The sequence below is a fragment of the Pyrgilauda ruficollis genome, unplaced genomic scaffold, assembly GCF_017590135.1.
Source record: "Pyrgilauda ruficollis isolate IOZ18807 unplaced genomic scaffold, ASM1759013v1 scaffold194, whole genome shotgun sequence".
Classification (NCBI taxonomy): Eukaryota; Metazoa; Chordata; class Aves; order Passeriformes; family Passeridae; genus Pyrgilauda; species Pyrgilauda ruficollis.
In genome coordinates, this window is record NW_024518540.1 from 147,865 (window position 1) to 161,915 (window position 14,051).

The 14,051-nt window shown below is 47.0% G+C and overlaps 1 protein-coding gene across 1 annotated transcript in view; it reads left to right on the forward strand.

Annotated features, from left to right (window-relative positions):
- MAP2K4 (mitogen-activated protein kinase kinase 4) overlaps positions 1-14,051 on the forward strand; it is a 62,414-nt gene that overhangs the window by 38,798 nt on the left and 9,565 nt on the right. Inside the window, exon 4 of the mRNA XM_041465909.1 lies at positions 7,967-8,086. Within this exon, the coding sequence (XP_041321843.1) occupies positions 7,967-8,086 (120 nt within the window). The remainder of the gene's footprint in view (positions 1-7,966; positions 8,087-14,051) is intronic.

Consider the following 14,051-nt stretch of genomic DNA (forward strand, 5'->3'; position numbering starts at 1 on the left):
AGCTCTGCAGTGGCTACAGCCGTGTGGAGAAGGACTTTGCTGGATTACCTTGTGTCATGGAGAAGGTGTCTGATGGCACAGGGCTTCTCTTGTCCCACACTGTTTGCACAAGGGCTTTTCAGCACCCTGGGTGAGCCTTGTCACTGTTGAGGGCCCGTGGTGCAGGTACAGCCATGTGGGAGGCAGAAGGCACCACCTCTGTGTCCTTGGAGCAGATGGCACAGTGCAGCGTGTTGAGCTGGCTTTCCTGAGGGATGAGATGTGCTCTGAGCCTCGGGAGTTCTGGGCTTGGGGGCTCGCTTTTAAACAAGTAAATCCGCTTTGTTTATAGTGAGTAAAGCTAAAGCTGTGGGCTGGGCTGGTGCCACCTCCTTTTCTCTGGCCCTATTTCTTTTGGGTGGACATGGCTGGGAAAGAAAGGTTGGAGGGTTTGGGCAACAACATAATTTCTAAAACAGTAGTGGTAAGCAACTGTTCTGTTTGTCCCAGTGGGGAGAAAACACAAAATTGAGCAAAGGAAGACCTGTGAGTGGAACAGTCAGTGAGGCCTCCAAGGCAGCAGCAATTCCCCAGACTGGATGGTGCAGTTCTTTGAGATGAAGTTTCAGGATGAGGCTAAGCTTGGCCTAGTGACTAGCTCATCCCACACTCCTCAGATTTTCCTTTCTCAGCCTCCTGATGCTTTTGGGGCAGCTCTGGCTGTGCATTAATCTTCTGCTCCTTCTCTGTCTTAATCTGTCCATGTCTTAACAGTCCAGGAGGGGACTGTTCCCCTCCTGCTCTCTTCTTCTCTCGAGCTTTGTGGTCTCTTCACTGTGGAACTGTTGCCTTCAGTCCTGTGTTCTCCTTCAGCATAAAGCTCTTCTCTAAGAGAAGGTTGAGAAGGAAAATTGTGCTTTATGAAAATGTGTCAGTTTAGTGAGGTCTTGGCTATGATCTCTGTGGCACCTGCAGCTCTGAGGTGTGGCACCATGCTGGGGCAGGTGACAGGATCCCTTACAGTGGAGCCAGTGTCTGGTTATTTGCTTGAGCTGCTGTTGTTCCTGTGCTTCCCCAAGAGCAGCACCAGTGCAGCAGGCCAGGCATCCTTGGAAGGACGTTCAGCACAAGGAAACAGCTTTATGGAAGCTGCAAGACAAAAGTTAGCTCTTCTGTACTGCTCACTAGATGCAGAGAGAATTGGTACAGGGGCCTGTCCCAGCTACTTCTCCATCCTTCTCCACCACTCCCCACATTTCCACTACTGTTGGCTGCAAATTCCCAGTGCGGTCAGGAAATTCCTACCCCACTTCTGGAAGGGCTGTGTCCTGCTTGCTGCTACCATGACCAGGCTTCTCACCCCATTCTACCACAGGGAGATTCAAATCCTCCTTGTTTTGCAAGTGTGCAGCTTAAAACATTGCTCGTTTCCCCTTGCTGGAGTCTTCCTCTGGCTGAAGGCAGCTCCTGCTGTGCCAGGCCAGCTGGGCACCTCTGGTCACTCATCCTGCTCCCCTCAAAGGGTATGGCTGCCAGGACATATCTTCAAACCCTGTTCCCAGCTCCTTTCTCTTGCTTTTTGTAGCCTGTCCTGCCTTTGCCCAAGGAACAGTTCCTTGAAGCTTCCCAAGCTTTCCCCTGCTTGGGAACGTTCAGTGTTGCAGGGCACATGGGCTCCTGTGCCCCTAGCACAGCCTTTTTTAGCTGGATATCTAGTTTTTCTTACCACTGAAGGAAAACAATTCCTGAGGGCTGAAATGTCACCAAAATAACTTGAGATCTGCAGGTGGAGACACTGTTTTCTTTCATTTCCCTTGTAACTCATTTTGGACTATCAGCCCATGCTGATGGTTGTAATTTCTGTCCTGGCAGATGCAATCCTTTAATGAGTCTCCTGGAATGGGCAGGGCTGCCAGGCCCTGGGTGAGTCAGGCTTTCCATCTGTGCTCCAGAATCAGTAGAAGAGGAGGAAAATGATCCTGAAATGAGCCTCATTGTGTCTCTGGCTAAAAGGACTGCAGCAAAGCTTTGGCAGGTGGAGCATGGCTGGGATGATGAGCTCTTGTGCCCTGTCCTGCTCCTCCCTCTCCTTTAGCCTTGGTCATTCTCTGTGAATACTGGTTTCAGTGACAAAAAGACATTCTGTCCCTCTTTGGGAGCAGGCTGGAGGCTGGAGTGGGCTGCAGGAGCAGGGACCTGGTCCTCCTGTTGCTGCCACCTGCAGTTGTTTGTGCACCCCTTATGCTTTCTGCAGAGAGAGCTGCAGGGAGAGCTCTCAGGAGGAGGGGAGAGGATGAAGGAAAGAGGGATCCAAATCAAGAGGATTTACAATCAAATTTCTCATGTTTGCCCCTAGAAAATATTGCATTATGTTTTCCTAATCATCCAAATTTTTATTTCTGAATAAAAACCAATCCTTTCATTCTTTAGGTCGTTTCCTTTCAGATCTTCCTGGAGTTGCACCTTTTTACTCTGGGTCAACTGCCATCACAGTCTTCCTGTCACTGAAAATACACTTTTCATTTTCTTAAGGATTTTTTTGGCATATGAGGTCAAGACTTTTCCAGGTGGGAAAGAGAACAGCCCAATTTTGTCCAGTGCCAGATCTTGCTATGCAAACCAATAAATGCAAGGCAAATTTATATGTTGAATCCTCACCTTGTCAGGTCTCTCTTCCTGGGAGAAATCTCTTTTCCTGGCTGGTGTGTGTCTGCTGCACCAGCTCTTTGTGATCATGCCTGGTCAGGCTTCCAGTTCTACCCACTATCCTTTGATTTTTGCTTCTGGTTTCTTGTTTTTGTGTTAGTCTGGTTTTTCCCTCTCTGTGGCAGTCCATAAGTGACTTGTGACCATTGTCCTGGGCTTCCCACTGCGCAGAGAGCCCTGGTTCCTCCTCAGGATCTGCTCCAATGCTGTCCTGCTTTTGTCTGAGAGGCTCCACAGTAGATGCAATTCTCCAGCCCTTTTTGTATTTGCCCTCCAGTGTGGTGTTGTCCCATCTGCTCCAGGGACTGTGCCTCTTGTTCTGTGAGGGTACCACAAACTAGAGGCACATAGAGAAGCCCCATTTACTTGGAGGAAATGTTTTCTTGGGAAACTCACCCAGCTGCTGGGGGTTGTAATTTCTGGCCTGAGGTTTCCTTCTGGCCCTGGTGATAGTTCACACAAAAGGAATCCAGATCCCTGGAATATGAATTTAAAAAAAATAGCCCAAACTGTAGTGAAAACTGAGGAGCATTCTTCCAGTTAGAGCAGGATGCTCTGCTTTGCACTTAAATGCTGTACAGGGTGTGGGTTCTATTAGCCAGGGTGCTTCACAGTGCCTCTGGAAAGCTGGGAAAGCTGCTTGTTTGAAAAGTTCATAAAATAAATAAGAACATATTTAAAACAGTCAGCCTTTGATGTGTTGAGTGGCTCTTGTACAAGTCAGGAGCCTAAACACAGCAGTGGTGTTCCTGGCAGTGATGTCTGAGCCTCAGGCTCAGGGAGATCTTCACCTGCTCCTCACCTCTTCTGCCCTGCAGCAGGGAACACCTCAGACATCATCTGGGGTTCACCAGCAGCAGATTCTCCCAGTTTTGTTTCAACCAGTTCAGCTGGCTGAGAAATACATCACCAAGAGACGAATGGAGTGGTTTGTGCTTTGCTTGGCCTTCAGGCTTCTTATCACTGCCCCATGGAAGCATCTTGCACTTCTTTTTAATTGAATTATTTTTCTATCAGGGATGGTTACAGCTGGGAGAGTAAACCAGCTGGGGGAAAGGGTGGTTTTGTCCACAGTGTTCAATTTTCCTCCACCTCAAAAAAAAGTGATTTTCACCTGTAGGCCAGAATTTTCTGTGTCTTCTGATATCCTCAGCCTGGGTGACTTAGTCCCACTGCAGCATTGCCTAGTCCAGCCTCCACTTGCAGTGGACACTTACAGTGTCCTCTACAGTCAGTGTTTTCTCTTCAGTTTAACAATATTTTTGATGTGCTTTACTTCTTCTCTAAACTTTTCCTAATGAAATCAGAAGCATTTTCAAGATCAGTTGGGTAATTGGAAGTGTCAAACCCATGGGCCCATAAAAGATCCCTGTTGTTCCTGGGGAGACCAGTAAGCCCTGGAGCTGTTTCTTGTTCTGAGCACAGTGTCTTCTGTACATCATTTTGGTAGTCAGGGCTTGTTCTCTCATCCACAGCTTCAAACCAGAAGTTCCTGTCTGACTTTTTCAGGTTTCTCGATGGTAGTCTCACAGCTTAAGGAGGTTGCTATGTATCAAATGCTCCTGAGAGCAGAAATGTAACATTTATTTATACCTCCGTGGTCCCTCCATCCTTTCCTAGGTGCCTGATAGCCCATAAAGACCATCAGAATGATACATTAGTATATTTAGCTCCGTCCAGAGGCAAAATTTCTCTTCCTTTCCATGTCCCTATGACTTCCAAGGAGAAGTCTTGGGGTTTTATTGCCAAACCCTCATTGTAATTCTTCACACAATTAAGTGACACCTTCAGAATTTTCTGTCTCAGTCATTTGTTTAGGTCTGCTTGCTGAGAGCTGGGGAAACCAGTGTTCCCAGTCCTGTTGGTAGGGCAGCTGGGGAGGGAGTGGATGAGTAAGAGCTGGAAAGGAATGGTGAGAGAGTTAGAGCCTCATCACAGGAGGTGGGAAGCTAGTTGTGATCTGCTTCAGTCAGCATTAAATGTGTTTCAGATGGGGAGATAGATATTCCCATCTTCAGCAGTGACTGGGCAAACCCTCTCTTTGCTACTGGTTTGTTGTCCCAGATCCCTGCCATCCCATGGAATGCCCACTTCTCCCATGGCACTGCCAGGCACTGCTGTGCTGAGCTTTCAGCTGAGGACACAGGTGAGCCCCATTCTCAGGGCAGTTCTGGATTGTCTCACAGCTCAAGGAGTTGAGTTTCAGTTTAGTGTTTACAGCTTTTTTTTTTTTTTCCTTTCCTTTTTTTTTTGATTTTTTTTTCAACCAGTCACTTCATGCTGCACCTGAACCTTTCTGTGTGCATATTGGGCTGGATGATGTCTCTTCTGTTTTGGATCAAGTTTCTGGAATCTGCCTGGTTTTAGGTTTCAGGGTGGCACAATCCACAGCACAGACTGCTTTTGCTGTTGATGCTGCTCAGAGCATGGCTTCAGAGCTCTTCTTCCTGGTGTTAGAAGGCTTTGTCCTAACCTGTGTTTGAATAAAAAGGGCTGGAGAATTTCTCCTAAGAGGATTTGATACAGTTTAAATTGAAGGCCAACAAGGAATTGTTAAGAAGAAGACTCCATAAGCTTCTACTAAAATCCCCCTTTTTCTGTCTGTGGCTTGTTTGGCTGTGGGGTCACTTAGCAGTGACTTGTCAGTGGCTCCCAGGAAGGTGGCTGGGCTGAGATCTGTAAGGCCTGAAGTGCAGTCAGCATCCCTGTCTGAACTGCTGCCTTCAAGCAGCTGCCTCACCTTGTGTCTTCCTTCCCTGCCTTGTCCCAAGTTCTTGGGGAGTGTGTCTGTGTGAGCTGCTGCAGTGCTTTGCACCATGCCTTGGGCTTAGGAAAGAGGCTGTATCATGGCTCAGGTGCTGTTTGGCTACTGACTGCTGTTGGCTCTCCTCTCTTCCCTGTTCTGCTGCTGAACTGGGAGTACTGGGCTGCAGCTGAGCAGAGCCACCTTGTGCAGCCTGGGCTGGCCCTGTCTGTGTGCTGTGCTGCATGCTGCTCCTCAGAGTTCTCCCTTTCTCTTGACTTTTTCCAGCAGTGTTGTGTGAGACCTCCCAGTCTTGTATCACAGCATTCCTTTCACTCCCTGCAGCAGTATTTGTTGTAGTGTCCACGCTGGCTTCTCAAGCTGTCCTCTGGCCCGTAGCTGAACCCCTGTCTGTGCTCTGGGTGCTCTGCCAGCCCCTTCTTGCTGGGAGCTCGTGTTTTGAGGAGTGTTTGGGTTCAGTGTTATTCTGGAGTGCCATTAGAATCACCTCCACCACACAGTGTGTATTTCACATGGTTTCCAGTGCTGGAGAAGTAGTAGCACAGGAGGAATGTCAGAGGTGGGAGGAGTGCTTTGAGGAGAAGAGGTTGACTTTGAGGAGGATGCTGTGGGGTTGGCTGGACAGGATTGTGCAGGTGCAAGGGGAGTGCAGAGCAGGGCTGGGACAACTCTCAGAGGACCAGGAAAGAGGCTTTTTGGAGACAGACATGGAGTGGGCACAGGAGGAGAACACATGTTACCATATGGAGAAAAGTTCCTTCTGGTTCCTCACCAGAGGTGATCTTTTCAGTGTGGGTCATGTCTCAGTGAGAGGCTGAGCTATTGGTCATAGGTCTCACCGTGGTGGCTTTGGCATCCATCACCTGTGGAGGTGAGAGCAGTTTCCATTTCACACTTGGAGGGAGGCATTCACTCTGCTCGGCCTTCAGCCCCTCGGGGAATTGCAGAGCTTTGTACGGAGAGGGCACAAGAGCAGGAATCAGCCGGTGGCTGTCTGAGCTTGTGACACAGACCTGAACCAGTGACCTGGAGGTGAAGTGTTTTAGTTCCATTTCTGGCCCGTTGAGCTGCTTCTTGCTCTGTTGGTGGCACAGAACCCCACGTGCTCAGCACATCATGGATATTATGGACTGTGGGTGCTGGAAAGTCTCCTGACAGGTCCCCAAGAACTCTAGAATTCACAGGGTGGGAAAAGGGCAATATAAACATATTATTTACTGGTCTAGACCAAACTAGAGGTGCTAGAACATTAAGAACAAGTGGTTAAATACCAAAATACCAGGATACACTACAGGTAAGGAACATTACAGTGTTGATACTGTCCTTGTTTTGTATGGATCACAAAATAAGTCCTAAAGTACATTATGGTGCATTGTGGTGCTATATGAATGGCCAGCCTTGAAAGTGCCTTCATTCACCTGGCCTGGGCTGGCTGATGTGTGTGGTCCTGATGCCACCAGCAGTTGCCCACAGGGCCATAGTATTGGTGAAATGGGTGCTAGTATCTTGCAGATTTTTTCCACAGGCTTGAATAATTTTTCTTTCTTGGGTAGCCGTGTAGTTTTTGTTCCTGAGGATGGTCCTGGCTACCTCTGTTGCTTTGGACTTCTTGCCAGATATTTTTTCTTGGTTTTTTTAATGGTTTTTCAACATGAGTCACAGCTTCAAGATCACGATTTCCTCACTTGTGATTCAGAGAATGTATTAATTAGTGCAAGATGTTAAATATATCTGTAAAATCACATGAAAAACTGTATGGTCATTTCCATCCTTCATTTAACCAGTTTCATGTTTGAAAATGGACAGTTTTCTGTTTTCAAATGTGCATTGTTCTTTCAAGCCCAAATGAAACTTTCCATAATATATAGTGTATATATGAAGTATAGTGTGTGTATACATATATATCTCTATATACACATGGGGTATGTGTCTATATAAACTATCTTTTATACAGTGTTGATGTTCCCTCAGCCAGTACTAGGTAAAGGATTGTTAGTTTTATGAGAACTTACAGGACTGCTGCCCATCATTAACATTACCAGAGAAATGTGTTCCCTGGGTTATGTGGCAGTCCCTTCTCCCCAGCTGTGGTGGAGCCTGTGGAAGGAGCTTTTTTGGCTTCTTAGAAATTTTAAACATTATGTTCCTTGGTTTAATTTCAAACCAGTCTTCAAGCCCCTTCCAATGGCTAAGAACTGTGTGGGAATTTGTTTTGAAATGAAAGCCTGGATTTGGTATTTTGCTGTAGTTTTCAATAAAATTTCAGCTCTTTAATTTCTTCCTGACATTTCATGTGAAAGTGTTGATACTTCTGTGAGGACTGAGGGCTTTATAGCCTGATTAAACAGCTTTAGAAGTGTTCAGTTACATTTCTTATTTGAGAGCACTGCTTGATTCTCCAGAGTGTTTTTGAGCATGTTTGGGTTTGGGCTTCTGGTCACTTGTCTCCACCAGCAGGGCTGAGGATGCAGTAATGGCATGGAAGTGATGAAGTCTCTGCCACTCTTCCTCTTTCAGAGAATTCGGTCGACAGTGGATGAGAAGGAGCAGAAGCAGCTTCTGATGGACCTTGATGTAGTGATGAGAAGCAGTGACTGCCCGTACATTGTTCAGTTTTATGGCGCACTCTTCAGAGAGGTGGGCACCCCAAACTTGCTTCACTTGTAGCAGACTTTGGGTTTTACCTTGTTTTTCCCCCTTTGTCATTTCAAACTCGTGCTAAGGAGGAGAAAATTGATTTAGGTTAGGTTTCTTGGTTCTCCACTTTTACTGAAGGGTGTTTAGCCAGGAGATCCAGGTGTCTGGGCACTTCTGAGCAAGACTTTGGTCCCTTTTCAACAGGAGTTTTGGAGAAGATGAATGTTGAAATCTGACTGCTGCTTCTCCTTCCTCCTGTGTCTCCTCTGCAGGGTTGGATTATCCCTGCTCCTGTAATTGCTCTGTTGTTGAAACTGCCACAGTGTAGGGGGACAGACATGGAGCCCTCACCTGTTTTCCATTACTTCAGCACAAATCCAGTACCTCTGCTCAAGGGAAGGAGGAAAATAGAGACCTAAGGGCTGCAGGTGGTCTTTGGGGATTATCAGGCATAGCAGCCTGTGCAGAATCTTGTGGGGTTTTACTGGAAAACATTTAGAGAGAGGTCAGTGTTGTAGGTAAAACCCAAAACTGTGTCTGAATATTTAATTCTTGCTTCTAGAGAGTCTGCCTCTGTAATTTTGCCAGGTCACTCCTCTGGCTTTAAATCACATTCTCTAAACTCAGCACAATAATCCTTCCTTTTCCCATGGTCTGCTTTTTCTGATCATTTTGAACACAGAGCCATTTTGGGCCAGCAGGCATTGTCCATGTTCACACAGTACAAGCTCCTACTGTGTGTGGAGCCTCAGCTTGGCTGGAAATTTCCAGCTTTGCTGAGATAAAGGTGGCAGGGCTGTCAGCTGGTGTGAGGAAAGGTCTGTGGACAAAACAGTGTTTTAGCAGATGCTAATGAGCAACATGCTCAGAGCTGTGCAAGCCTCTCACCTCCCTTCAGCTCTGGACACATCCCAGGGTGTAAATGTAAATACATAAACAATATAAAAACTTATTTAATCAGCACCCAGATGTCAGCTTGACTGCACTCTTTGTTCAAAATCTCATCATCCTGCAGCCAGGCAGGGCTCCCAGGGCTCCTTGCATGCTCTGTTTGGGAAAGGTTTCATTGGCATTGCTCTGGTTGGAGTGAACTCCCCTTTTTCCCCTTCAGCATAAGTGGTGTTTGCTTCAGAGATGAAAGCAGCCTTCTCCTCTCCTTGGTCCCTCACTGCCTAGGGATGCTCCAAGTCATGTTCCTCAGGGGTACACAGGGTGAGCTGGGAGGCTTCCATAATGTTTTCTGTCTTGTCCTATTAATTACTTGTTCCAATATTATTAAGTAGAATCTTAATATTTTAAATATAGCAAAGTATGGCACCAGAGAAGCACAGGAAGGGAAAAAAGGAATTTCATCAGGATGTTTGGATCTGCCTGATCCCCCAATCTGTTTATCAGATCTGTTCTCAAATAATTGTGAAAGATCCAGGTCACTGCTGCACCATCCCCTGAGGTGTAAGAGCTCGTGGGACATTGGTAAAGACTAAAACTCTCTCAGGAAATCTGCAGCAAACTATATAAACCAAAGCTCTTTGTTCCAGCATTTCAAGGTGAAAAGTAAGGAAATCCTTTTGGAATTCCCTACTCTGAGCTGGGATTCAGGTTCTCTGGCTATGGATGGAGCAACCAATGAGAAATCTTCTTTGTCTGCTCCTAAAAGGTGAAAGACTCCATGTGAGCCTCTTTTACAGGAGTTTACCAGGCTGAGCAGGCAGCTTGTGCAGCCAGAGGGTTGGCAGGATCCAGGCAGCTCCAGGAGAAGCAGCAGGGCAGCTGGCACAAAGGGAAGGCAGGCAGCCTTCCACAACAGGGAGTGTTTGATGTGGAGAGGCAGAGCTAAGCTCTGGGATCCTGACAGTTTGGGAATACTAAACCAAAAATTGGATGAAATTATGCAAGGTCTTACTTTGTAGCCAGACAAGCATCCCAGCTTGCAGTCAGGGAAGTAGCTGTGAACACAAGTTCCTGTGGCAGCTTCTGTGAATACCAGCAGTTTGATTTGGAAAAGCAGAAAATACTACACAAAAAATTTCTGTAGTTGTATTTTCTCTTGCTTGTTCCACATTTTGTGACAGGGAGAGTCTTCTTTGGGTCCTGCTTGTCCCTCAGCAGGCAGCACCTGAACCCTCATCATTTGCTGCCTGTTCTTCAGTCAGGAGGGACATTTCTGTCACTGTATGTCTGTGCCTCTGATGGAATGTGTAACAGTGCAACCAGCACAGGTTGATTGCCAGGTGCAGGACTTTGCTTCAGCTCATTGGCACCCACTAGATGAGATTCAAGTGCCTGGTCAGTGAAACAAGAGCAAAGCTGGAAAAATAAAAGACAGTGTTTCAGTCTGTGCATGGAATCAGGGGCTTCAGTGCACCATGGCTGGCTTTTTGGGCTGCAAGCACATTTCACCAGCTCACGTCTAATTTTTCATCCACCAGTATCTCCCAGCCCTTCTCCCCAGGGCTGCTCTAAATCCCATCATCATTGTACTGGTGAGTGCCCTGACCCAAGTGCAGGATCTTACACTCACTGAACTTTGTGGCGTTCCCTCTGGCCCCAGGAGCACAGCTGGTTTTTCCATACTGCACCCAGGAGAGCCCAGAGTCCTGCTAGTGCACACAGAGCTGTCCACATCAGCCATCAGAGAGCTGATTGAAGAGGATCTCATGCTCATGTGTTTCCTCTCAAGGCTGTATTTAATAGATGGGGGAAGAAAAAAGTTGGTTGACAGGGGTTCTGCAAACATTTCACTTGAGTCTCTCCTTGTGAGAAAAGAGGAGCTGTGGGCTGAGCCCACAGGGCTGCCCTGGGACCCCCAAGACATTGGCCCTGAGCATTGCTCTTTTGAGAGGTTTTTAGGTCTGAGAATAAAAAAAAAAAAGTCTTCTTTTCTTGCCTGTCTGCTGCAAGCTTTACAGCTGCTCTGGTTTGAAACAGTGCCTGTAAAGCTGGGAATGTTTGGGTAGTTACCATGACCACACTAGTGGCTCTTCAAAGTACCTGTTCTGATTGTGTTTCTCTTTAAGAGGGGAAGAGGAAAGAAGTGTTGTCTGACTTGGAATTTCAGGAGTGACTCCTACACAGTGGAGTGTAGTTGAGCCAAGTTTAAACCAATAAGTTCAATACTTGATAAAATTATTCAATGAAAAATTCATTGTAAGTTGCAGAATCTGGAAGGAAGCTGGGTAAATCAGCCCATGGGAACTTCTGCTGGCAGGAGAGAAGATCTGGGATGGATGTGTTGGTAGCACAGTGCTGGGCTGGTGTGAATTGCTGACACAGCCTTGCTCACTTTGATCTCCTTGCTGTTGATGCACCTCACGCTGTTTTTATGGAAATCCTTGGCTGTGCTGCCATTCCTCAGCACTGTTATCAGTCCCTGGTCTGTAGGGAAAGTGTCCTGTGTGCCATGTAAATATATGGTGGTGGTGACATTTGTCAGTCTCTCTCACTGGTGTAGCTGCAACTTGCATGAAGAGCTGGCTGCCCCTGCAGTGAGCAGATGTGGTAAACCTTCAGTGTTTGCATCACAGAGTGGTGGGTGATAGCAAGGACCTCTGAGGTCACCTTTTGCAACCCCCACGATCAAGTGAGGCCACTTGACCAGGATTGTGTCCAAATAGCTTTTGAATCTCTCCATGGATAGAGTCTCCACAGTCTCCTGGGGCAACCTGTGCCAGTGATTAATCCCCCTCACAAAAAGTGTTTCCTCGTGCTCAGAGGGAACCTCCTGTGTGTCCTGCTCGTGTTGCTCAGCACCACTGAGCAAACCTGGCTCCATCCCCTGTGCAGCTTCCCCTTAGGCTGATGAGGTTCCCCTGAACCTTCTCCAGGCTGAGCAGTCCTCTCTTTATCAGCCTTTCTCATGGGGGGGATGCTCCTGTTCCTCAGTCATCTTAGCTGCCATGTGCTGGAGTCTCTCTTGCACTGGGGAGCCCAGCACTGGTCACAGCACTCCAGGTGTGCCTCAGCATTGCTGCATGGAGGGGAAGGATCACCTCCCTCCACCTGCTGGTGATGCTTTGCCTCGTGCTGTGATCCTTCAGCCCAGCAAAGATGCATTGTTGGCCCATGTTCAGTTTAATGTCCACCTGGAGCCACAGGTCCTTTCCTGGTGAGCTGCTCTCCAGGTGGGTGACATCCTTGTGGCACCTGCTCCCTTGTCAATGGGAATTCTCTGCATTGAGAAGCTGAAGCAGCTCCATTGCTTGTGAAGCAGCTTTTGTATCTGTCCTGGACAGGGATATTTTGAATTAAATGCACAGGGTGTTCCTGGACATGTTTTGGAATGTCTACAAGATGTGCATTAGCATCTGGTAATCTAATACCCAGTAAGGGCTAAAATACATTCTTTGGGAGTATAGCTTGAACAAAAAGAGAAAATTAAAGTGCTTCTTTTGTCATTTTGTGATCAGAAATCAACCTGACTTAAGAGGCAAAATGTAAAATGAAACTCCCATTAGGGTGGTTTTGTCCTCACAGTTCACCATGGAGCAGGACTTGCCCATGTACATCCATCAGCACTTCTTGGTATTTGGTCAGGAAGACAGCTGAGTCCCCAGCCAGTCTTCCTTTTTCTTCCTGTTAAAATTCACCAGTTTACCAACAGATAAGGCTCTTCCAAGTCCCAGGAAGAGTTGGCCTGTAGAGTTTTGGGTCTTGCCACCAACCTTAAGGATGCTGCACAGTGGAAAACGTCTGTTATCTTTTCCCATTGATATTGCTGACATAAATTCATGTAGGGCAGGTAGGTTTTTATATTACCAGATCAATAAATGCCCTCATTCAGGAGTTCTGTATGGCATCTACTTCAGGACATTAGTAAACCAGGTCTTTCCTTGAGTGCTTTTGATCATAAAAGGTTTTTTTTTTTGGTTTTTTTTTTTTTGCTTAAAATTAACCATTGGATAGAAATCTGTTATGCTTATTTGAGGTTTCAGTACCATACACAGTACCAGCCTATGATGCTGAGTGCATGTGGAGCCTTGGTTGTGATAATGGAAGCCACTCCCAGTACTGGTGCAGCTGGACATAAATACAGGGCTGCAGGAGGTCAGTGGTATTCTGGCTCTCTGGAACCACTCTAGTCCCCCACAGACTCAGTGCAGTAGTCTAGGAATATAGCCCTGTCCCCATTTTTTTATAAATCTGATCAAAACAGAAGCAGTTTTTGGATGATCCTGTGGCCAGTAGAACCAGTCCATGAGAGAGAGGATGCTCTCACTACAGACAGCTCATAAAGCTCTGCTGGGCTTCCAGTCTCACTTGATTTATGCACATCACTGCCACTGGAGCCACACTGCCTGCCCTGAGCCACTCTCCATCGTATACAAGTGCTTCATCTGCACTTTGACATTGTTGCTAATGCAGAAAAGAGACATTTTCTACATGTATTGCCCAGTTTTATTTCTGTAGTTTAAATCTGAACAGTTTCTTAGCCAACTTCCTCCCTAGCCAACCTGTGGTCTGTAGCAGCCCAGGTTCACCTTTTTCCAGGTTCCCTGGTGTGCTGGTCATGCCCTCATCCTGCTGTGCTGCTCTGGCCTCTCACTGTGATGTCCCTGCTTTCATGTCTGTCACAACACTTATTGCATCCACTGCTTTTTTTGGGTGCAGTGAGAGTTTTCTGGGCTCAGGCTTGTAGCAGCCCTTGAGTAGATGACCTCAGCTCCTGCTGTGCCTTGAGCTGATGTGGAAAGCCTGATGCCAAATGAGCAGTGTAAGCTGGAGCTACCCATGGCTGTAAACCAGTCTTCTTCCCCAGCCACACAGCCCTTCCTAGGAAAGCAACTCCCCTCTTCTGGGTGTTCCACTGTGCCTGCAGCCTTCTGGAGAGCAAAACACTGTGTGAGGCTTGGATTCGTCTGGGTTCAAGTGTCTAAACTGTAATGCCAGGTGTGAGCTGGGCAGGTAAATGCCTCTGCTGTGAATGGGATCAAGTCTTTCATTGCTAAAACTAATCAAGCTGAATTCC